We start from the raw sequence: 23,365 nt of genomic DNA on the forward strand, positions 1-23,365 counted from the left end.
ACTTAACAACTCCTTACAGAATAACTGTAAGGAATCTCAGATCCCAAGTGTGATAAACACCTTCCATCGTGACTCACCTTTAGTTAGTGCACATGCTGGAAGCTCTGTAGCAGAAGTATTTTTACCTTCAGTGAAGAAGAAAGATGGCAGAGCTTTGGTTCTGGCAGTGACACTCTCTGAGGTCAGGCAGGGCTGGACACTGAACCAGGTCCCCAGCACTGCTCCCTTCTCTCCCTTAAGAAGGCAGCAGAATTCCTCCTCTTAGGGAACAGAATAGATCCAGGTGTAAGGATGCTTTGTTCTGTCTCCATCTGGATCTGAGAGCTGCAGTCCAAAAGTAGCACTGACCTGGATGCTGACATCAGTAACAGTTCTGGTTTTGGTACCATTGGTGAGGTGCTGCCAGCAGAATAAACATGAGCAAGGTGACAGTGTCACCCAAGAGATGGTAACTCAAACCCAGAGCCTGGCCCTGCTGAGAGATGGTGGCAGGAGTTAAGGTTCAGCACTGAGGCTGAGTCAGGTGAAAGGCAGGAGTGCAGCTTTAGGAGCTGCCCTAAGGAATATTCCCAAAAGGCAGCAAAGGCTTTGTATCAACTTCGGCACTTTCTGGCCTCTGAGGTTCATCAGTTTGGGTAAGATTTTCAGCATCCACCTTCCTCACCCTCACCCATGCCACACGACTTGGAGTCATGGTCCTGTTTCTCTCTGTGTGGTGAACAGTGTGAAACAGTTTTGCTCTGGTGATCTTCAAATCAGTCTTTACAGCCTTTAAAAATAATGACGAATTACAGCCAGGGCCATTACAGAGTTCCAGGAGGGAGCTGCTGCATATTCTGAGTAGGGCCGGTGTAGTCCAGGAGCAGGCAGCCCTGGGATTGCAGGCATTTGCCAGTGCAGCCCCAATCCTGATCAGTGATACCTCCTGAGCTCCCTTTGCTATTACTGTGCAAAAATACCAAAGCTGCTGCAGTCTCAGCTCTCCAGGGTGCTCAGACTCCATCACTGGCTGGTGGAGGTGCTTAGACTCTCACTCATCTGCTATAGAATGTGTAGAATGTGTATTCTACCTAACAAGAATTCTAATGAATGTATACGCTACGTAACAAGAATTATAATTGGAAAAATTATCTGTGCAAAAAGATCTTACATTTCTAAAACAGTATTTTTCATCAATGTGTTCAAAGAACTTGCCAAAGTGTGTAGTAAAGGAGCAATAAGTATTTGCTTTTTTGGATAACCATTTTATCTGCAGTGGTCCTATCTTATAATAATTTCTTAATTATGAAATGCTTCTAAGATAAGAGAGTTCTGTGATTTTCAGGTCTTCTCCCGAGATTGTGTTCATCTTGACTTTAAATCTATTTATCTATTTGTTTTATTTGTGTTTCCTTGCCCTCCCTCACCACACCACAGTATCTTTCTAAAACTCTCATCTTCCCCTAAGGCAAGCAGCCCATATCTTAGATAATTCAAGGGATCCCTGTCTTTTCCTGCTGTCTCTGTTACTTCTAAGGGTTCAGCTGTCTCCTTGTGTAAGATATCAAAATTACCCAGGCTTGGGTTTTACCTCTGCTGTCATATCATAGCAGAGGTGAGAAACTGCTTGCTCTGGAGATCAAAGCTCACTCAAGCAAACCTCAGCCTGTGCACATGTTAGAAACATTCCTGGGTCTGAATTAAAATGTAACTACCCTGTATAAGGTTGTTATTTTTGTTAAATACCTTATTCTCTGTAGCCTATGAGGTTGACAGCGGGATTAAAGAACTAATTAGTGGCAGACAGGTATCCTTGATTCCAGTGAGTTGGGGGTTGTTATGATGCTGTTTGGGTTTTTTAACACACAAGCAGACCTTTCTAGAAACCAGCATTGTAAAGAACTAACCATCATTGTAGAGTAACTCTCTTCCATACCCAATACAGATGGGAAAATTTAGGGGTGATTTTCTAAAAAGCCATTCAGTTACAATTATAATGAAACTATGTTGTCTATCAGTCAGTATCATTTGGGAAGCTCAGAAAGATATGGGAAATACCCACAAATATCCACCCTGTGGATGTAGTCCTAAGAATAACCAGTAAATGTGGTTTATCCTCTCCTAGTTCTAGGAGTTGTACATGGATTCTCTGCAGAGGAATCATCTGAAAACTTCCTCACAGGGTTGGGGCTTTTGATTGTTTGGTCCATGTCATAGTAAGAATTTCTTGCCTTGTAAAAAGCCTGTGCTGTACAAACTGAAATGCAAGGCCATCTGGGCCCTCATTTTTTTGTCTTTTGCCTGTGACACTTTATTTGTGAAATTGGAAAAGCAACTAAAGTGTGAACCCATCAATATGTTCATGCCCTGCCGTTTTCTGATGTTTTGACAGCTGCCCTTTGAAAAAATAGTTCTTTAAATTGCTGTTAATTAGAACTGGTAATCTGATGGTATAATAAAATTCCCCCTGTCAAAGCACAGATATTTTCAGGAATCTATTGCTCTCTAGAGCATTAAGTATTACCTCCAAGTTTTTTTGCTTTTTGAAATGTCTTGTCAGGCATTTCTGAGATTAAAACTATGTCAAATCCCTTTTAGTGTGGAACTTCATGTCTCCAAGACGTGCAAGATAAAGGCTACCTTATGTTACCCTGGTATGTTGGGTGATGGAGAAAGCCTAGAAAGTGTGTTCCCTTCTTGATGTAGCAGCAACATCGAGCCTGAGGAGGAATGCTAAGGATGGTTTATGTAGCTTCATTTTCTGGCTCTGGAGAGACAGATCTGCTGGTTAGCAGCATCCCAAAGAGTGGCTCTGCAGCTCCCTGCATATGCTGCCCTGGGAAATACAGAGCTGCTTTTAGAGAGCAAGGAGATACAGCCATGAATTTATTACTTGCCTGCTGTAGTTTAGCAATGTAACACAACTGGGAAGGGCTTGAAGCTTTTTCTTAGTATGAATTCCCTTTATGTCTAGTTCTGAGTCACTGTGCCAGCTTTTGTTGTGCTGTGTGGCACTGTAGTCTGGAGTTGCATTGCCATCATAATCTCCCTGATTGAGGTTTGGGTTCTCAAGTCACATGAGAAGGAAATTCCCTGTGTGATTCAAGGTTTATGTTTTAGCTTTCAGCAAAATGCAGGTTTTAATTCTAAGTATTAGGAATGACAGATCTTCGATGTCCAGAGTTTCAATTTCTTCCCCTCTTTATATAAAAATAGCATTATTTCCTTTTACAGTGGTTATAATACCAAGTAGTTGAGGAGCTTTTTAAAGAAAACCACGAGATTTTATCTGAATCAGAGACTGTTGCAGTTAATTTTTGTGTAAGTAGTACCTGACAGTGAAATGGCAGCACTCAATAGAGAAAGAGGCAGCAGCTGTCACTGTAGAGCACAAGGAGCCTTTTTACATCAGTGTAAAACAGGGATGAATATTCTCCCAGTACACAGTATCTGTTTAAAGTCTTGTCTGGGAGGTGACTGGCATAGGGAAAACTGGTTTTTAGGAAGAAATGTTTCTTAGACCTTTCCTGTAACTAAAAAAAAAAAAAATGTAGGAGGAATGTCTCAGAAGTTGCTTATGAAGCAAGTTTATGAAGTTATCAGTGAAAAGTACAACATACCAAGGAAATTGCAGTTAAGGTGGCTTCTGACATGTGAATGCAAAGTGCTGCAGTAATGCTTTACTGAAAAGTGTCCTATGTATATTTTCTTTATTTATTTATTTTTAAATTTTTCTCAGAGTTAATAACACTAACTTGTCTTCATTAATTTCAGCTTTCCTTTTGCTCTTCTGTAGGTTCTCCTTTTCCTGTTGTTTGTTTTTTCTTGAAGCTCATTTTTAAAACTCTTGGCCTGCTTTTCTGTAACGTGGATTTCAGAGTTTTCATCCACATTTATAGTTGCAGGCACTTATGTTGGATTGTCTCTTTTTTCTAATCTTTCAGGATCTCAGCAGCAAGGACATGAAGAGGGATTTGTACATAGTTGCCCATGTAATCCGAATAGGTACAGTATGATTTTGTGCTTGAAATATATGTAATAAACAGAGCTCTTAGAGTATTTTTAAATGTATGTTTTAATTAGCTGAATTTATAATGATTTATACATTTAGAAAACTCAGTCATAGACTGATTGACATTCAGACCATATGGAGCTAAGTGTTAGAAAGTTACTGATGACTGTTTAACAGTGATTTTGTTTTTCTGAGTCTGAAACAGAATTTTTGATTAAACACCACGTCTACAGGAGAGGGACAAAGTAAAAAGGCTTTTTGTTTAATGTTTAAAAATCTCAAATGAGATCTTCATACTGGTGGTATAGCTAGTTTACAGGGCAGCACATCAGCATGTCTGACCATCCACATCGAGTAAATCAGAGGCTGTTAGACAAATATATGTCAAGATTTGTTTGCTGCTGTAGGAATCTACTGTGGTGCAAGTACATATTTTACCTGTGTTAAGTATAATTTATTGGAAATATTAGGCTTGAAATGTTAACAGTGGATAGTGGGAGCAGCAGAGACAGATTCCTGAGCTGTATTATTGTAAACAAGTGAGAAGTGCAGTGCCATTCGTGTGTTTCAGGTGACTGAGGAATGGCCAGTGTTTGCCAGGAAAGGGTTTTTAAGCCTGTTGCCAGCCCAGTCACTGCTCACACCCATTACTAGCCACAGGCACCTTTTCTGAAGAGCAGCAACTCCAAGCAGAGCCTTGTGTATTGTGCTGGAATGGCAGTGTGCCTTCAGAGCCACGAATATGTCAGAGAGGTTAGGGTTTCATTAGCTGACTTCCCGTGTCATAAGAGCCTACACGTCAGAATTGCTCTGTTATCACTTGAGGTGATAAATGAAGCCTGTAGAAAGATGCTGTATTAACCTTGATGCAAGGGCTGGGCAAATTATTATGTGTGATGTTACAAGTTCACTTTGATTATCACGGTGATTTTTCTGGCCTTGGCATCTTTTGCTCTATTTAAAAACTGCCTCAGTAATAGGATGTTAATCACTGAGCAGCTTTGTACCTCAGAATTCTCTTTCCTGTGCTCCAAGAAGTATCCATCCAAACATGATTGACAACCAATATATAATATTACAAGTATTATATACAATATGTAATACATTCCCTTAAAGCGGTTGAATAACATGAGAATTTATGCAAATAGTGCACTCTATGGAAGGAGCAGAGTGAATCTCTGTGTGGGTCAGACTGATGAGTACAGCCATATTCTTGGCTCCTCCACAGATGATTTGTAGTCAGCCCAGCTGGATGCAAATATGTGTCATGGAGCTGCAAATCAAAGCTGGCCAGACATGATGCTTTTCACTTTGCCCTTGGCTGTTTTTGGCTGAGTGAGGTGTAGGTTCAAACGGACCTCTGGGTTTGAAAAGTTTGAGTGAAAAGCTGGGGTGGGTTGACACCAGGTGCCCTCCAAGCCTCTCTGTCTCTCCCCTCATCCGCAGGATGGGGCTGGGGAGTAAATAAGATTGAAGAGAATTAATGGGTGAAGAAAAAAATAGTCTGATAAAGCAAAGGCCATGAGCAGAAGCAAAGGAAAGCAAAAGATTCATTCCCTACTTTCCATCAGCCATCAATGTCCAGCCACTTCCCTGGAAGCCAGGCTTCAGTCTGTATAAAGCCAAACCTCACAGCGAGCAGTGTCCCCACTCCTCCTTTCCGCTGTGTTGCTGAGCAGAGGACACGTGGCCTGTGACATCCCTTGGCCAGTGTGGGTCAGCTGTCCTGGCTGTGTCCCCTCCCAGACCTGCCCCCCAGGCTCCTGGAGAGGTGGAAGTTGTAGAGGCAGTCCTGGTGCTGTGCCAGTCCTGCCCATCATCCCTGGGCTGTCACCAGCACTTCCCTGGGCACCAGCACAGCCCAGCACGTTGGGCCAGGGCAAAACCAATTCCAGCTCCTCCAGAGCCAGGCAGGAGTGTCACCTGCAGCCTGGAGCTGAAAGTCCTGGGTGTAATGAGCGCAGCAGGCAGGATGTGGCTGTGTGTCCATCGCTGATGTTTGAGTTTCCCTCCTTTCAGGCCGCATGTTGCTCAACGACTCCAAGAAGGGCCCCCCCCATCTGCACTACCGGCGCCCCTACGGCTGCGCGGTGCTCAGCATCATGGACGTGCTCCAGTCCATCTCGGAAATCAAGGAGGAGAAGGACTTTGTGCTCAAAGTTTACACGTGAGTAACTCCTAGAAGGAAGATTTTTGCTTCTTCATTATTCCAGCAGCTCATAAAAACTAATGAATATTATCCACAGATGTTTCAGGTGTGTGAAATGCTTCAGAAGTTATTGAATATTGCCCAAATCTGTGTGACTTGCAAAGCTGCTCTTTTATTAATGTGAATTATTTAAAATCTGCTGAGCTCAAACCCAAAGAAATGTGCTGCATTTCATCTGATGAAGGGAATAATAACTCATGCCTCATCTGCTATTCCTTACCACTCATGGTAACCAACAAAAAAAAGTAGAAAATAACTGAAGTCAACAGTGTGTGACAAAATTCTCAAAACAAATCAACATTTTTTGAGCAGGAATCTGTCTTCAGTTATTTGTGATTTTGAACTTTGAACTAACATTCTTATTATGAAATATGGTCTCACGGTTGTAATAAAGAGGCCACAGACAAACTGTCTGGAGACTGCAGAGAATATTTTAGTCCCTTGTCAGTGAGGATAAATACTGGCAAGATCAGCTTTGCAGATGGGCTGAGGCACAGCTGACACTGCTTTGTGGTCTATGGCCACTACTGAGAGTAATAAGATAATTTGGTGGGTTATGAAACTTTGTCATTCTTTGAGAAGTGCATCCAGCAGCAGAAAATGTGATCTTCAAGGGAAACTAAATGAAAAAATGTCTTTTACTGTTCACTGAAGATTATTGGGTGTCTCTTCATACATTTGAAATCTCTTAAGTCCAAACAAAAGTCTCTCAGAGTCAGCTCTTTCATTCTTTTGCAAAAAGTTATGAAAACTCTAGCAAAAATTGTCAAATTATAGGAAAGAAAATGGTCATCTTTCTTCTCTCTGTCAGTAGAATCTGGCCAGTCTTGGCCTTTTGTCACATTCAGTTTCAGCTTATCTCAGAGCAGTGGAGTTTGGCTGTACAGTTCTATTGGCTTTGTAGATATGGTGTTAATGTATTGCAATTGCAACATTTTGAATGTTTACAGAAATGGAACATTCTGATTATTAGATTTCTGTTTTGTTGCCCATTTAATGCTTTTTTAGCTTCTGAAAAATAGAATAGAAAAAACTTGTTGAAACACTGGACTTTGTCAGTGACAAGTGGAGTCACAGCCCTTTAGAGGAACCCAAAGTCTTGGTACAGTGATGGAATAAAAATCACAGGATACAGAGCTTCCCTTTTCTTCCTGCTAATCTGCAGTGTTCTGTTAACCTGGACTCCCTTCACAGCACCCAGAGCACCAACAGTTTCTCCCCAAATTCCTCAGCAGATTTGCACCAGTTGTTCCTCATGTGGGCAGGGAGTGCCCCTGGCTGAATTCAGCTCTGCAATCAGATGTTTGTAATTCTTTATCACTATTATCACTCTCCTGGGCTGCTGTAAGGCTTGTACATCATTCTTTTATGTTGCTGCTGTTTGCAGTGTTCTGTGTAAACCTCCAGCACAAATATTCAGCGAGGAACAGGGATATATCTGAGGGGCACCAGCTCACTCCCTTTGCAGCTTTGATAGCTATTGGTCTTTCATGACAGAGTTGTCACAGGTTTGTCTCTTGCATCTTCTCTTTGCACGTTCCTTTAGCTCCCTTTTCCTGTTTGTTGGCTACTATTGAAATGACAGGGTTTTGTCTTTTGGAAGTTTAAAGTTGAATATGAGTGCTTTAACAGCCCTGAACTGATTTTCTTACCTGCTGCTCTCATTTTGATTACTGTTAAAATGCCTCAGGCCGAGTCCTAAACATCATAAAGATGAAGTAAGGAGAGAGGTGTATTTGTACTTTTCAAGGAGCAGTAAAAAGCATTCCTTTTATACACTATGTGGTTAAAGCTTACAGCTGCCACAAATGAGGCAGCTAGAAAAGGCTTTTCACAGGGAGAAGCTGGAAAAAATTTGAAAGACTGAAAACCTAACAAAGGCTGAAACAAATACATGGTCTGTAAATGGAGACTTCTGCTGAATCCACAAGAGAATGCTTATGGGAGGGGAAAAAAAATCAATTTGCTTCACCAGTCTTTCTCAGCTTGCCGTATTATTCTTAAAGATTTATGTCTGAAAAATATTTTTTTCCTCACAATTGAGATTTTTCTCTTTGTTAATCCCACAGTCATGTTAAAATCTCCCTAAGAGGATAGAGTACCACAGCTGTAGTTATAAGCTCATTATGCAAAAGCATAAAGGTTTACTTATATTATTCTTTTTAATATATATGTAAAATAATTTAAAAGTGAGAAGGAAGTTAAATTCTCAGTCAATTTTTTCTGAAGTAACTTGACTTAATATTTTGTATTAATTTTTATCTTTACTGAAATTTTTTGCTCATTGAACATTACTCTTTGTGTTCATCTTACAATTCCCCTGAAAAATTAATGCATTTCTCTTCCATATTCACTTTTTCTGGGTTTTTTTTCCTGTCCTATTTTCTTTCAATCTTTTTTTCCCTCTTTCTCCAGCACTAGATCTTGAAATTGATACCCGTTAATGCCTGAATGTCTTTGCCTTTTGCTGTTCCATCATTGCTGTTTGCCCAGCTGGACAAGAGCTCCCATCCCATTGCTGTCCCCAACTGCTGACACTGGGGCTGCTGACACTGGGATGGAAAACATTCCAAATGTGCATTTGCTGCACAACCAGCCAGCCTCAAAGGTGAAGGATGGCTCAGGAGTGAATTCTTTTTTAAAGGAGAATTAGAGTCTTTTGTCTACTTGGTATTTGGACAAGTAAAATGTGAGCACAGTAAGACACATTCCAAGTGTTTCCAGGCCAGCCTGTAAAAGCTGGGAGAAGATCTTCCTTCCTGGCTCTCAGGAAATGCAAATTGCAGCTTCCACTGGCACTTGGTGCAAAACTTTTAAAAGGCTTTAAGCTGCCTTTGCAGTTGATTTTAGGATAACTTGGTTGCAGGCTAATTTGCAGGCATAAGTCATTGGAGGCTGAAACAACTTTATTTAGTTGCTCCATAGGCAACTAAAAAAATCACCACAAGTTAGACATTTGTTTGTAACTGTGAGGAGGGAGGATGGTATAGAGTTTGTGCTATAGGTTCTCTCTCTACTTTTAGGAGAATATTATTTGGAGTAGGATAAATGACTTCTAGTGTGTTGACAATGTGAAGATAATTTTTATCATTTCTTGGTGAGTGAGCTGAATTAGCACACAACACCACAATTACTGGCAGGACATTTCTACCGTCCATTAATGCCTTAGCTCTGTTGTGTTTTGGTTTTGAGGGATTGTTTTGGGGGTGCAAATACAGTCAATTTACCATCCTGTGAAGCTCTGCTAGGTCACTTCATGCTGATCTGCCTTGTGTGGCTGTGTGGGAACTGCTGTCTCCTCCCAGAAGGGACACAGTACTTACAGGAGGTGGGCAGTAGAGCAAGTGAAATGTTCTGTGTGTTTCATTTGTTCCAAGTTGTCTCTGTTCCTTTTGCTGTTCTAAGGAAGTTTGGGGGTGTCAGTAATTGTGCCATCACAGGCTTTGGGGGTTACCTAATTATTCTTGACAGCACATGGTTTTACAATATTGAAGCTGTAGGAAATTACCAGTTCCTGCTTGTAGATAGTCTGAATTCCTTCTGCCATGCTGTTCTTCAGTTACATAATGCAGCAAACAAAAACATCCCCACTGTCTTCACAGGAGCTGGTGTGTGTCTTACCCTGGCTGTGCTGACATGTTGTACTCTTGGGGGGAGCAAAAAAGGGATAAAATGGTAATATCCTTGGAGAAGTTTTACAAAGTGCTTTATTTCTCAAAACTCCTAGGAGCTGAAAGCTTGGAGTATTAGCTTTTTTCTTTTTTTTTTGACCTTTAAGAGTCAATAGGACAGAAGTTTAATTAAATTGTTTAATCCAATTGCTCTTCAGGAGAAATGAGATTCACTATTGCTGCTGAGTTAAAAATTGCTGACTTTGTGGGGAATCATTGAATATTGCCATTGTGATTTAAATAAAGCACAGATGTATTTAAAATGTAGTTAGACTTCAGCAACATACTGCTTTTCCTTTCTTTTTTTAACCAATAGCACTGTTTGTGGTAAGGGTGCCATTTTTTCACATGGGAGAAGATTTTATGGTTCATCTTTCATGTAAAAGCTTGATAAAGAAGGCCACTTCATTCTCTGCCTTTTTCTCCCCAGTCTGAGGTCTTTCACATCCTGTGGGACAGTAGCCTGTGGCCTCACAATGTGGGACAGGTTTCCTTGGTTCCTGTCTCAGAGGCACTTCAGTTCCTGCATGTTGTACTTTGGACCCTGAACAGAAGTGTAACCCTCATTTTCTACATGACAATCCAGATAGAATGTCCAGAGCTTTCTTCATTCTGTCATAATTTGAAGAGTGGAACAATGGTTTTTATGACAGAAGAGTCATCACCAGCTCCAAAGTGTCCATTGAAAGGACATAATTATTAGGGAATATTTTGTGTCCTTCCACTTTTATAAATAAGATTTATGTGGGATTTCTCTCATTTATCCAAACCCTACAAGTTTTCATATTATCACTACAGCAAAGTTGGCTGTCATGTTCTAAGATGGTTCAGTGAAAGCATTTAACTTGAATAAGTGTTCTTTTCTTTTAGGTGTAACAATGAAAATGAATGGTGCCAGATCCATGAAAACATCATCCGCAAGTCCAGCACCAAATACACAGCCCCCAGCTCCAACTATGGTAAATATCTCCTGGGGCTTGTTGGTCAGAGCCACAGCTGAACATCCCCTGTAGGAAACAGCTGAGAAATTCACTGAGATGTGAGGTTTTCCTTTCGTAGCTAATGACAGATAAATAGGGAAAGTCAAACCTGTCTTATCTGTTTACCTCATATAATGTCTGTAGCTGCTAATTCAGAGGTATCACTGCTCTCCCATTCCCAGTGAAACAGCTGATAGGGTACAGTTCAGCTTCATTACAGCCAGTTCTGCATTCATTACCAAGTGCCTGAATCATGCTAATGTCCAAGTACTGAATTTGTCTTAATTTTGCTTGTTTGCATATTGAGACACTAGTGGGATATGCAGTGCACACTCCCATAGAAGAGATTAAGCACAACAATAAGCAAATAAAACATTTTGCAGATATGAAATTTTACTGTGTGTAAAGCTGGTTTCATTCCCTGCTGCTCCTCCTGTTGCAGTTAGTTATCCACTAGTCATCATTAAAATATCTTCTGAAATTCTTTATGGCTTTGCCAACTTGAGCAACATGTCTGAACTTCCAAATTTGCTCCACTCCTTTTATACTAGAATTTTTTAAATTTATTTTCATCGGTTTGTTTCTTAATAGCAAACTAGGATACAAAATGAACAAGTTATCCTGTAAGTGGCAAAAATAGTCAAGGCTGATTTCCAATGAACATGTGTGTCTTGTGTGCTGTGAAACCTTCTGTACACACAGACACCCTCATACATGGTATTCAAAGGGCTTGGATGTTTTCCATGGTTTCAGAGCCTGTGTTTTCCCTGCAGTGCTCTCCTGCCTACCCAGCTGGGCAGTTGCAAGTCCGTGTTTTGGCAGCTTTTGAGTACATGCATGCTGACTGTCCAGCTGGCTGGTTGGCCTCTTTTCCTTCATTTTAAGGCTTTATCCTCATTTTTTCAACTCCCAGTGTTCATGAAATGTATACAGTCTTCATGTAATCTGGGTATCTATCTATTTGCCAAATTTGACTGAAGCCAAACAACAGGCTTGAAAATTATTTCAGACGGAGAAGGCAGGAAGTGGGTGGGAGGTACACGGTACTCCTGGTTTTGTTTCCCTGGTAACTTGCCTGAGAAAATGGTGACTAAATATTGGTCACAAAGCCCAGATACTGAGCTTAGGAAAGAACAGGACTTTTGCTCGTGCAAAAATGTGCATCCAAGGCAGGGTTTGGTTTGGTGTGTGTTGTTCTGGGCAGTGAAAGAACTCTTGACCAAGTGACACTGAAGTAGAGAATGTGGGAAATTGCTCTGTGCAGGTAATTCTTATGGATATGTGGAGTTGGTAGTGTGTGCTCAGCAGGTGAGACTGGGTTTGAATGGCTGAGCTCAATCCTGGTGTTTTTTTGTATGGTAATGCTGGGCTTTCATCATTTTACCAGTACACTCTCCTGTGTTGTAAATTAAAAGCAGGTAGAGAAAACAGCTGGACTGAGATTAAGTATGCAATTATTCCTAGTCTAGCTGTTCAGATGATCCACTGAACCATAGAGCTGGTTGCTGAAATCAGTTTGGCCAGTTGGCACTCCTGAAACATGTTGAGGAACTGATGGGAATTTCATTAAAATCATCAGCCTTCTATGAAGCAGTTAAAAAAAACTAGTGGAAAAGATACACTTTGAGATTTACAGTTTTTTTTTCATGGTATAAAGCAGAATTAAAGGCACTTTTGAGATGTTCCAGAGCTTTGTGTGGTTGGTGGTCCCTCAGAGGTGTCATAACCTGCTGCATGTGAGGAAAAGAAATAATGGAAATACTTTCTGTACCTGGGACATGTCTGCAAAACTAAGTATTCTGACTGTTAGGAGTTGTATTTTAATATAATTCTGTGTTCTTAACTGATCCCTTATAACAGTTTTGTTTCCTGCATTTCAATTTTCAGTTGATCCAAGGGAGAAAAGAGCTTTGTTTATGTATTGTATTAAATTAACTGTGGAGTAGAACATTAGTTTACCTGCATGCTTTGTACACACAGAATCCAATTCTTAGGTCAGAAACAATGAACCTCTTTGTTTTTTTCCCAGGACTTATAATATCTCTTCAACTTCTTCGTGGTGACATGGAGCAGATCCGAAGGGAAAACCCCATGATCTTTAACAGAGGTGTGGCTGTCACCAGGAAGCTGGGATTTCCTGATGTTATAATGCCAGGTAAACAGAGCAGCTCCAAGCCAAGATATTGGTCATTCTTTTCTCATACTCTCCCAATCAAGTGCAACTGGGATGGGCACTTTACTTGAGTGGGATTTGTAACAGAGCTGTCTTATTTATCAGTAAATGCCAGATTTGGGGTGGCAAATGATAAAATATTGTCAGGAACAGACATTACAGTGATAGAAGGTGTTAAAATCACGTGGATAGAAGGGGATCTGGAAGGATTGCTCTGATATTCCCCATGACCCCTGCCAATTATTATCCCTTTTTTGCACTCAGCATAGAGATGTTTCTTTTTAAATGCATGAAACTACTTCCTCCCAACAATCCAAATCCTGGAAAACATGAGTTTCCACTTTGCAACCTTGATGTTTTCAAGTTTATGTGATCCTTTTGTAAAGAGAAGCAGAGAAGGTGCAGACCTGGTTGAATTTTCCCTCTGACCTCACGAGCAGTTGGTCCATGCAATGTTTTGGCTGCAGCCCTGCTGTGCTTCCTCTGCTCCTCACTTCTGGAGCAGCAGCTGGAGATGCTTCTTGGCTTGGCAGCCCCAGCACAGCCAAGAGAAGAGCCCAGAATGTGGGCAGTCATGCAACCACATAAAATCTGGTGTTACAGTGGCTTGACTTGCAGTGTGGTAAGAAATGGGTTTGCTAATTAGTAGCATTTGAACTATTACTTCATTGCTGTGATGAGCAAGCCCAAGGATGACTTTACAGACATGGGAGATTTGGTGAAAGCATAATGGAAAAAACATTAGATTTTATAACTCAAAAGGCTGCAGTGAGACATCAGTACCAGAAGTAGTTGTAGCCTCATTATGGAAGCTCTTCAGAAACCACAATAAAATAGGGAGTAGGTGGGAAGCATTTCTAGAAACTAAAGAATCAAAGGATTCAGAACAATATGTGTGTATTTTCTAATGAGCTTGAAAATGGTGGTAACAGAGCAGCAGAGGATGTGGGCTATAAAGCCAATTATAAGTTTTAGTTCTTAGTGACCTTATAGCAGTTCCAGGCATAACACAGAGCAATCAAATAGGGAAAAGATTAATTATTGCAGGCTGATGTACAGACACAGCAGCTGCAAGGTGATCTGCTGTAATTGAGAACACAGCTGGATGTGTCACATTTACACACCTGTGCAAGGGAGTTGATTCTTCTGCAGAACTGCTTGATCCTCCATTTCTATGGATAAAACTGTATCTCAGGTGGCTCAGGCCACTGAAGCTGAAGAAACAGCTTTGTGTCCTCAGTGTTCCCCTGAGTAGCTTGTTTTTGTTTTCTGGGCCCTGGCCCCTCTGCATGTGCACAGTGTCCCCTGTATTTGCTGCTTTGGGCAAGGCCTTGGGCCAGGGCTAGAGCAAACAGGTCATCAGTGCTCATACAAAAAGTGCTCCTGCCCTAAGCTTTTAAAATTCTCTGTTCACTGCAGCTAATCCAAATTTCCAGATTCTCTTTGTGAGAATCACAGTTCTTTTTGGAGAAGACACTGGGTTTTAAGATGATAACCTGTTTGGAATGGGACTCCTATTTCACAGAATTTTCTAGGTTGGAAGGGACCTTTAAGATCATCGAGTCCAACAATTTACATTTTTGTATACACACACACACACACACACACACATATATATATATGCTCAAAATGCTGATTGATAGAAACAAATGCGTGACAGGATCTCCATTCTGCTGTTAAATGCTTCCTGATTCTCTAGAGGGTCTGGGCAAAGAACTTCTCTTTGATTCTAGGTGTGCCACAAGAAATTTTCATGTATTGAGTTTAGCTGCAAAGCTGTAGGCATTGAGGGAATAATGCTCTATTTGTGAGGAAAGGCAGCTTGTACATGTCTGTAAACACCAAGGGAGAAAAGCAAAGCAGTTGAGGAAGTGTCAGTCAACTTTCACTGTAGTTATAAATGAGGACATTGCCAGAGTAGAGAGGAGCTGTGAAGAAAGGGATAGTCATGAATGGGGCTCTAAACAAAGGCTTTCACTATTTTGGGTATTCCCCAGATTATATAGTGAAATCTCTGGAAAATGAGGAGATTGAAATGTAATGGAACTCAGGTGATGCAGCAAACAGTGTTCAGTCTAATTACTAATCAGGATTTTTTTGGAACTCAAAGTATATTTGATGTACTCAAGTGAGAGCAGATATTTGCCTGTTGTTTGCTTTTAACACAACAGATGCAGTTGGGGTTGGAGTTTGCCTGACATCCAGGGTAGAACATTTGGCTGTGTTACCTTTCAGGTGGATTAGCCCAGCTGCATGAACAAGGAATGTCTATCAACAGACTTTGTGCTTATGTTTCTACAGCCAGGCTCAAACATTCTTCCTTAGCCTTATGAATATTGTCTAAAGTTGAAAAATAATTCACTGGGGACACACATGACCAAAAAAAGAAACAAAAACCCCTAATCAAAGACAGAAGCCTGTCATGCACATTAGCAGTTCTCAGCTGTGTCTGCTGCTGTAATAGTCTGTCAAACTAGCTCTTCCTTGCTTTGCTTCAGAACTGTTAAACACAGGGTTTCCTCCTCCGGAAAACAGCACAGAAAGCTCTTGTCTTGTATTTTGCAAGTGGATACAGATTTTTCAGGACAGTGTGGTTTAAAAATGTTTGTTATGAATAAATTAATAAAGGCTATATCACCTGGTAAAAAAGCAGTGATCGTTCTACTGAACCAGAAATCTATTTTTTAAAAGGTAAATAGCTCTAGCATTTCAACTTAATTTTTTTGTCATAGGTTTGAATGTTTTCATTTTCTTTTTTAACAGGAAATCCTCTCACATGTCCACATCTTAACTATTAAAATTTTGTACCTGTGTCTCATTACTGTTTTCCTATCCCTTTTTATTTTCTAAAGTGCAGCATTAGCTCCCTGTGTCAAGCCCTCTTTTTCTGTCCCTCAGATAGGAGAAACATCAGTGGTAGCTGGTCATCATTAAGAAACAAAGTGAAACTGGTGTTTATGGGTTTGTATCTTGCATGGTTATGCAGAACAAGCTTAATATTGTCCAAAACAAACCTTCCTGCCTTCTTTTGTAAAGATAAAATGTTCTTTGTTTCCCAATGTGTTGTGATCCGACAAGAGCATCATAAAGACTTCAGTTGTCTTTTTTGGCAAAATCAGAGGAGATTTGGTCAAACCAGCCTCCTGAAGAGGTTATGGTGGGGTTTTGTTCAGTTGTGGTTTGGTTTTTTGTTTTTTTTTTTGTTTGTTTTTTGTTTTTTTTTAATACCTTTTCTAAATTGTTCCTGGTTTTAGGCCATGCATCTGATGGTGCCAATTTTACCTTTCCCAGAGCTGAGAGCAGTGAGGCCTGTGCTGCTCCTTGGGGATTGCAGCTGGGCTTTGTGCAGGACTTGCTGAGCAGAAATCTGTTGCACAGGCTTGGTGTTTGTCAGTCCCCCAAGGACATCCCTCCCCTTGCCCATGTGCTGATAAGTATTCTGTCTTTTCCTTTGATCCTCTGATGAAAAGTGCATGCTTCATCTCCGACTTGTGAGTGATGTTTCTTTCTCTTTTTTCTCTCTCCTTGTCTTAATTTCCTGGCTTCTCTCCTGTTCCTTTCCCTTTATTCTCTCCCCTTTGTTTCTGATGCAGAGATGAAGATTGTTGGGTGTAAGTTTCTGCTTTTCTGTGTAATGTCTGCTTTTTGCTTGCTTTTTTTCCATTTTCATATCTTCCATGGAATGTTGGGATTGATAAAGACAGCGAATCATAACATCACAGGGCAACCTTGGTAACAGGGAGGTGGAGACTTTGTCTCTCTTCATACCACAGGGTTTTGGGCAAATTTAGTAACTGTGACAGGTGAATCAGGAAGAAGCAGGTGAGAAGCATCTCAGCATCTGTTCAGTCAGTGAGCACAAAGTCATGGCAAAAATGCATTGAGGAAAGGACATGGTACAATCCATCAGCCATTCTCAGAATGTTCATGGCAAGAGTGTTAACAGGACCAAAAGCCATAATTATGTAATAATTATCACCAAAAAGTGTCTGCAGAGAGAATAAAAAGTATTATTGTCATAAATAAACTTGTGGAAATGGAAAATTTGCAGAGACAAAAAGCATTATAAAACAACTTCCTACTACTGAAAGGCAACTATTCCAGGGGAAAAATTGCATTTAAAAAGGGCATTGTATAAATTCTTTTCTATACATAGAAGTCAAACAATGGGTAGCAAATAACCTAATAAGTATTGCTTGTCCCTTTTCTTTGAAACAATTGTGTTCTGCTCAGTGAAAGCTGGAGAAGCACACGGAGTTAAACTTGCATAATGTTCTCTTTAGAGAAAAAAAAACTAATTTAATTTGCCATAGAGGCAGCAGATAAAAGCTTTGTTTCCCCTTGTTGCTGTAATACTGCTCACAATTATGTTAATAGTTGCTTGCTGTAACTATTTCAAGAATATAGGCCTTCAAAAAACCCTGCTGCCTGGCTGGTGAAGGGCCAGAGAAATGAGCTGCTGCAGTGGGTGGAATGTGATCCCCAGAGTGTGGGACTGTGCCAGGAGTGCACTGGGAATATGGAGGGGCTGCAGAGGGCTGGCAGAGGGGGTGGCACTGTTCAAGCCAGGGAGAGTCACACAGTGGGAGGAACAAGTCCTGAGGGACAGCCAGAAGGCAGGACAGGGGTGCTGGAGACTCTTGCCACTGACCCTTGGCCAGTTTGTTGGTTTGGAGGAGGGATGTGATGAGCCCAAAGCTGCTCCTGTCAGCCTCAGCTGTGCTGCAGCCCCTGCCCTTCACAGGCAGCTGTGTGCTTGCACTGGAGGCAGCTGCACCTCCAGCTGAGGGTGGAGTTTTGCTGTTTGAGATCAGGGACCCATCACTGGCCCCCTCCAAAGCAGCAGCTTCCTGGGAAGAGCCATGCAGAGAGGGAATGTGCAGGATAATGTGAGAGTCTCAGCCAGGAAGCAGAGCAGTTCCCCTGCAGGGAGCTCAAACAAATAGAGCCAGAACATGTGATAATAACACTGCACATGAACACAAATCCTCTACACTTTGCTTTGCTTCAAAGCCTTTCCTTGCTGGCCCAAGTCCTCAGTTTGAGCTGCTGTAACTTGGCTCAGGGCAGTGGGGTGATGCTGATGGCTCTGGTTGTTCATTTATGGACGGGACATAAAAGCACAGGTTTGGGTTTTCTTCAGAAGCCACTGTGGAATATATTCTGAATAACTTTCTTGCCCATTCACTCTTTTGTGAAGTGCCACTATTTTTGAAGCGATGCCAAACCCAGGGGTGTTAGGGAGTCCAGCAGACAGTGCATCACAGTGTGGGGCCCTAAGTGAATAGGACCAGCACAGCAATTTCATAAAAATAGACCTAAACACTAATATTCTGATTTTTTTTCGCCCTTGGCTGCCTAAATTGTTAAAGACCTAACTTTCACCTTAAAAAATCCAAAATTCTCTGGATAAATAGCTATTGTACTTAGTTGAAACTAGACCTACACACACAGGCTTCTGGGAGCTGCCACTTTTCCCCAGCTGGCAGGGATATATTACGTGTCCACAAAGCCACAAGCTCAGAAAAACAAGTTGTTAGAATTGAGTGACCAGAAATTTGTGTCTCTTTCTCCTGCAGAACCTTCTGTGAATTATGTACCCTTTTTGGACATAGTATTCTTCTGCACAAAACAGGGACCATTCCTGTCCTTAGGGTCCAAAATCTTTAGGATCCCTGAATAAAAAGTGTTTGATTGAATGCAGGCAGTTCCTGTAAATTGTTACTATTTTGCAGTACAAGTAACTGGTCAGTCTTCCGGTGGAAAACCTACACACCCTGTCAGGATGAACTCCCATTTCTTCTGCTAGAGAGTGGACAAGGAGTGGCTGTTGGGCTGCTTCAGGTTATTAAGTCTTGAAAATGATAAAGAACTATTTGAAAGTCTTCCAGTACATTCCTTTATACTGCAAATGCAAAATCAGTATTTGGCTCATGTAGCCTTTTCCACCACTTTTTTGCCCCCATTACCATTAAAATAGTTTCAGGTCAATACAAGTGAGCCCTCCAAGCTATAATTTATGATTTATAATTTAAATAACTGTATGTTGGACATTGGGCCTCTAAATAGGTTAAAACAGACAAACAAAACCCCAATAAAGGTGAAGGGAATTGATAAAGAAAGAGCCCCAAAAAAATCAGAAAATGATTTTTTTTATATTATCATGGAAAATACTGTCTTTCAAGGCATTTGATAATTAATGTCAGTAACTATGTGTGTAAAAAGTATATGGACTATGCTAAAAAGAAATTTACTTTTGTTTTTAACTGGAAAACATTTGTAGAGAAATGGGTTTTGAAGCAAATCCCATTCTGAAAACCCTCTCTGAGGTTTTTCAGCCTTGACAGCCATCCAGCACAGGGACCTCAGCTTAAAATGACATCAGCAGGCTTTGCTCTATAAATACCCATGGCCCACTGGCCTTGTAGCACTTTTTTATTCCTCTTCTGATGGTGGGAGGCCACAGCTCACCCAGTTTTCTGCCCTGTGTTGCTGTTTGGGAAGGCCTGAGGCCTCTGTGGTCCAGGCTGAGGTACCAGCCTGGTTCTTCCCCAGAATGCAGGATTTGCTGTCACAAGCACAGGGTATGAACGGTCTGACATCTGAAACAAGTTCATTGTTTGTCTCTCTGTCTCTTTTCCGTATAATTCACCTGGCCAAGCCCTGTGTGCCCAGGTTCCTGCCTGGGCACGTCGCTGCCAGTGGGGTTGGAGCTGCCCAGGCCCCTCCTGGTCCTGCTGATGCCACCTGCCCGGTGTCCCGTGCCCCACACGGGGCTGAGCTTTCTCTGTGGCCCTGCACACTCAGAGCAGAGATGGCAATAAACTGCTCTGTGCTCAGGCATTTGTTCTGTGCCACCCACTGAGGTATCAGAGCTCAAATCTCTCAAAACCACAAGCAAATGGAGAAAAACAAAGGACTTGTGAGGCCTCAGGTCAACTCATATGTTAGGAAAAGGAGATTGCTCCTTGTAGAAAGGTGATTTCCACCAAAATCATCACCCTACCTGATGGTTAAATGCTTTTTGTCTTTGTTAGATACATTTACTTCCTATTTTTACGGTATGTAGTGGCCTTTTTTTATTTTTTGAAGATCCAATAGACTATTTTTACAGGAGAAGATACACTGTTATATTTCACTATAATACATTTTCCCATCTTTTCCCTTAATTTTTATGCAAATCCACTGGTTTTAAGATCCCTCTACACCCCACCCCAAAGGCATTTTTTTAAATTAGTGGAGTAATATCCCTCCTGTTAAGCTTAATAGAAGATAAGATGCTATATATAACCAAATGCTGCCTTTAATTTAGGTTGGAAAATGGTTTGCTGTCTAACATTGGACTTTGTGTAGCCAGACTGCCTTCCAGAAAAGAGGTCATAACTAGGGAGCTCCAAAATGCTAATTATAATGAGTACAATTAATTTCTATTAAGACTTACAGCATACAAATTGAAACTTTTTTCCTAATAGAGCAAACCACTGAGAGAAAAGGATGGAGTCTGTTAAGCAGGAGGATTTTCAGAACAGAAGGCCCAACTTAAATCATGTTTTGTGGTGAATTTTGTATTTCCTTGCTATCCCTATAATCAGGATAGAGGTATCTCAGCTTGATTTTGAGCCCCAAGATAATTTTCTTTATTGTTGCCTGTAGCTTGTTGCATTTGATGCTGTGCTTTGATAAGCCAAAACAGATCCAATATCCCAGGTCTTTCAGCAGGCTCTTGCTGTTATCTTTTCCCTGTTGATGCCCCCTGGCAGCTCAGCCTCTGGCTGGGAGGTGTTCCCAGCACTGGCCCTGCAGGAGAGGGAGGCTCTGGAGGAAGGAGCATGTTCTGCACACAGATTGCCATTGACAGAGAGCTCCCAGCAGGAAGCACTGACTGGCAGCCACAGAGCTGGATTTTCCATGCTGAAAGAGTGGTACTTATCTCCAGAAATAAGACTGAAAGCAAAGGCAGGACTGAGAGCTCCTATTGTTTGTCCCTACAGTAGATTAAGGAACAAGTTCTGTGGGGTTTTAGACTTCAGGAAGAATTTGAAGCGCTGCTTTGAGGGGCACAAAAGGATGTCCCTCAGTGCCTGAAAGCAAATGCTGCCTTATTTCATTGTGCTTCTGATTAATACAGAGATTTAACTGCATCAGTTTCTCCAAGTGGAAGAAGCCAGACATTGAAGGAGTCTCTGCTTTGTTCCATTACTTTGTTATTTAGTGTCTTGGGGCTGATTAACAAAATACTTGCCTTGAAAGGGTTTAAATTTTTTTGTTTGGTTGGTTTTGTTTTTTTTATATATTGCCCTTTTAGTATGTTTGCCTTTCTGGCAAGTGGATAAAAAGAAATGTTGAGTGTGAAACATCATAAAATGGTGACAGTAACTAAATCTTAGAGAAAAAATAGGTAATACCTGCTGTCCTTCTGGTGTAGACCTTAGATTGGAGCACGTTAGTTTTGAAAGCAGTTTCCCAAATCAGATTCTAAAATAAAACCAAACCAAGCGAGCTAGAGTCTGTGAAATTCAGGATAACAAGATGCTGAGACACAAGCATTTCTATTTCTGAATATAGTAATTTGGTCTGAAAGCTCCTGAAAATGACGTAGTGAGAAGCTGGCAAGTGTCCATACTGCCTGCTTTCATATAGCCACGCATATGGATACCAAAGGCCAGCCAGACATATAGCAAAAAATTATGTTTATAATTCCTTCATAATCCATCTGAACTGGTTTGTGATCAGGTTCCCAAAAAGGCTGCTTTTATTTTGTTGTTATGATAAAAGAGAATTATGAAATTATAGAAAATGCTTGAAAGGCTAACTGAACATAATATTATTCTGGTTGTCACAAAAATACTTATTTTTTGTAAAAGGTATTGGAAATAGGAAGTCTGAAGCTATTTTGTCAGGCTTAGCCTGACACTTCCAGCTCAGCTCACAAGGCACAGTAGAGCAGTAACAGGTTTTTTTCCCTTCCCCACTTACATAATTAAAACCAGTAGTGATCCTGAGTTCCCATTATTAAAGGCATTACTAACAATGGTCTGATTTTATGCACTGATATTAAACTGTTCATCCTTATTAACAATTAACTTGCTGCTTGGAATGATTTGGGCATCAGCCATCGTCTGTCAGAACACAGAGAACGATGTGAGAATGGAGCTGGGACGGCCCGGTGTCCCCTGTGGATTTCAGGCTGTGGCTGCGCTCTGTCCCTGCAGGTGACATCCGGAATGACCTGTACCTGACCCTGGAGAAGGGGGACTTTGAAAGGGGTGGCAAAAGTGTGCAGAAGAACATCGAGGTGACCATGTACGTGCTCTATGCTGATGGAGAAATCCTGAAGGTAAGTGCTCCTTTCCCTGGGAGCCTCAGGTGCTCCCTGCAGGGACACATCCTCTGGTTTCAGAGTCTCTGACGCAAGGGAAGAGTTAAAATAAAACTGGCTCTCTCTCTCTTTTTTTTTTCTTTTTTTTTTAATTGTGAAGTTTGTAAGCTCTGTATTATGGTGAGTTATAAATCTGTAAGAATTTGGAGCACTTCCCTTATATGGGGATAGAAGACTTGGAGAAAATACTCATAAACTGGAAAGCCTGTGTGATTTCCAAATATGATGTCAGTGGCTAAAGTAAAAAATTTAGAGTAGCTGTAATCAGAACTAAGGAGTATAGGCATATCTAAAATTAAATCATGTGTATCATACACAAACACGATGAAATGTGATTCCAAGGGAGACTTCTAAATCTGAGTTGTTGGGTTACATTACTGAATGTAGTTCTGGAAAATAACTTTGAATAAAATTTCACCCTGGGTTGGCTCCATTCCAGCTGGGAATGGGGATTGTTTATGTTTCCTGTTTTACCTCCTCTATTCTTTTAGTTTTTGTGAATATAGAGAAGTAAACAGGAAGTATTTCAGCATGAACAACTATGAGAAATAACTTCCCCTTACCTTTTCTTTTACCTCCACTGCAATAAAATGGGCTTTGTAACCATTACTGTGGAGAATCTCTACACCTAGAAGTGTGTACTGAATACATTGCCACAATCTTCTGGTTTTAATTGAAAGGAGAACTTTCATTACTATAACTGCTTGTGGTTTCATTAAATGTAAAGTGTTTTCTTGTAAGGAACTCGTTTGTGCCCAGAGCTGCTGCACGAAGATCAGATTCCTTTTTTGCCTAAACTTTTCAAACTGAGTTGCAAAGTTTTAATCATCAGTTGATTTCAGTCTGGCAAGGACAAAGAGAAGTCTCTCACACTGCAATATCAGCATCTTCAAATGCTGATACATAATGATGCCTAATGATTACATACAAAAGCCAGATAATTTCTAGTCATTATTAGTCTT

General features: G+C 40.9%; 1 protein-coding gene across 1 annotated transcript in view; it reads left to right on the plus strand.

Annotated features, from left to right (window-relative positions):
- Nucleotides 1-23,365, plus strand: part of DOCK3 (dedicator of cytokinesis 3) — a 185,528-nt gene that overhangs the window by 93,486 nt on the left and 68,677 nt on the right. Inside the window, exons 11-16 of the mRNA XM_041426040.1 lie at nucleotides 3,924-3,984; nucleotides 6,011-6,158; nucleotides 10,742-10,830; nucleotides 12,881-13,006; nucleotides 16,618-16,635; nucleotides 22,237-22,361. Coding sequence (XP_041281974.1) covers nucleotides 3,924-3,984; nucleotides 6,011-6,158; nucleotides 10,742-10,830; nucleotides 12,881-13,006; nucleotides 16,618-16,635; nucleotides 22,237-22,361 — 567 coding nt within the window. The remainder of the gene's footprint in view (nucleotides 1-3,923; nucleotides 3,985-6,010; nucleotides 6,159-10,741; nucleotides 10,831-12,880; nucleotides 13,007-16,617; nucleotides 16,636-22,236; nucleotides 22,362-23,365) is intronic.

This window comes from Onychostruthus taczanowskii, unplaced genomic scaffold (genome assembly GCF_017590055.1).
Source record: "Onychostruthus taczanowskii isolate IOZ18803 unplaced genomic scaffold, ASM1759005v1 scaffold9, whole genome shotgun sequence".
NCBI classification, from domain to species: Eukaryota; Metazoa; Chordata; class Aves; order Passeriformes; family Passeridae; genus Onychostruthus; species Onychostruthus taczanowskii.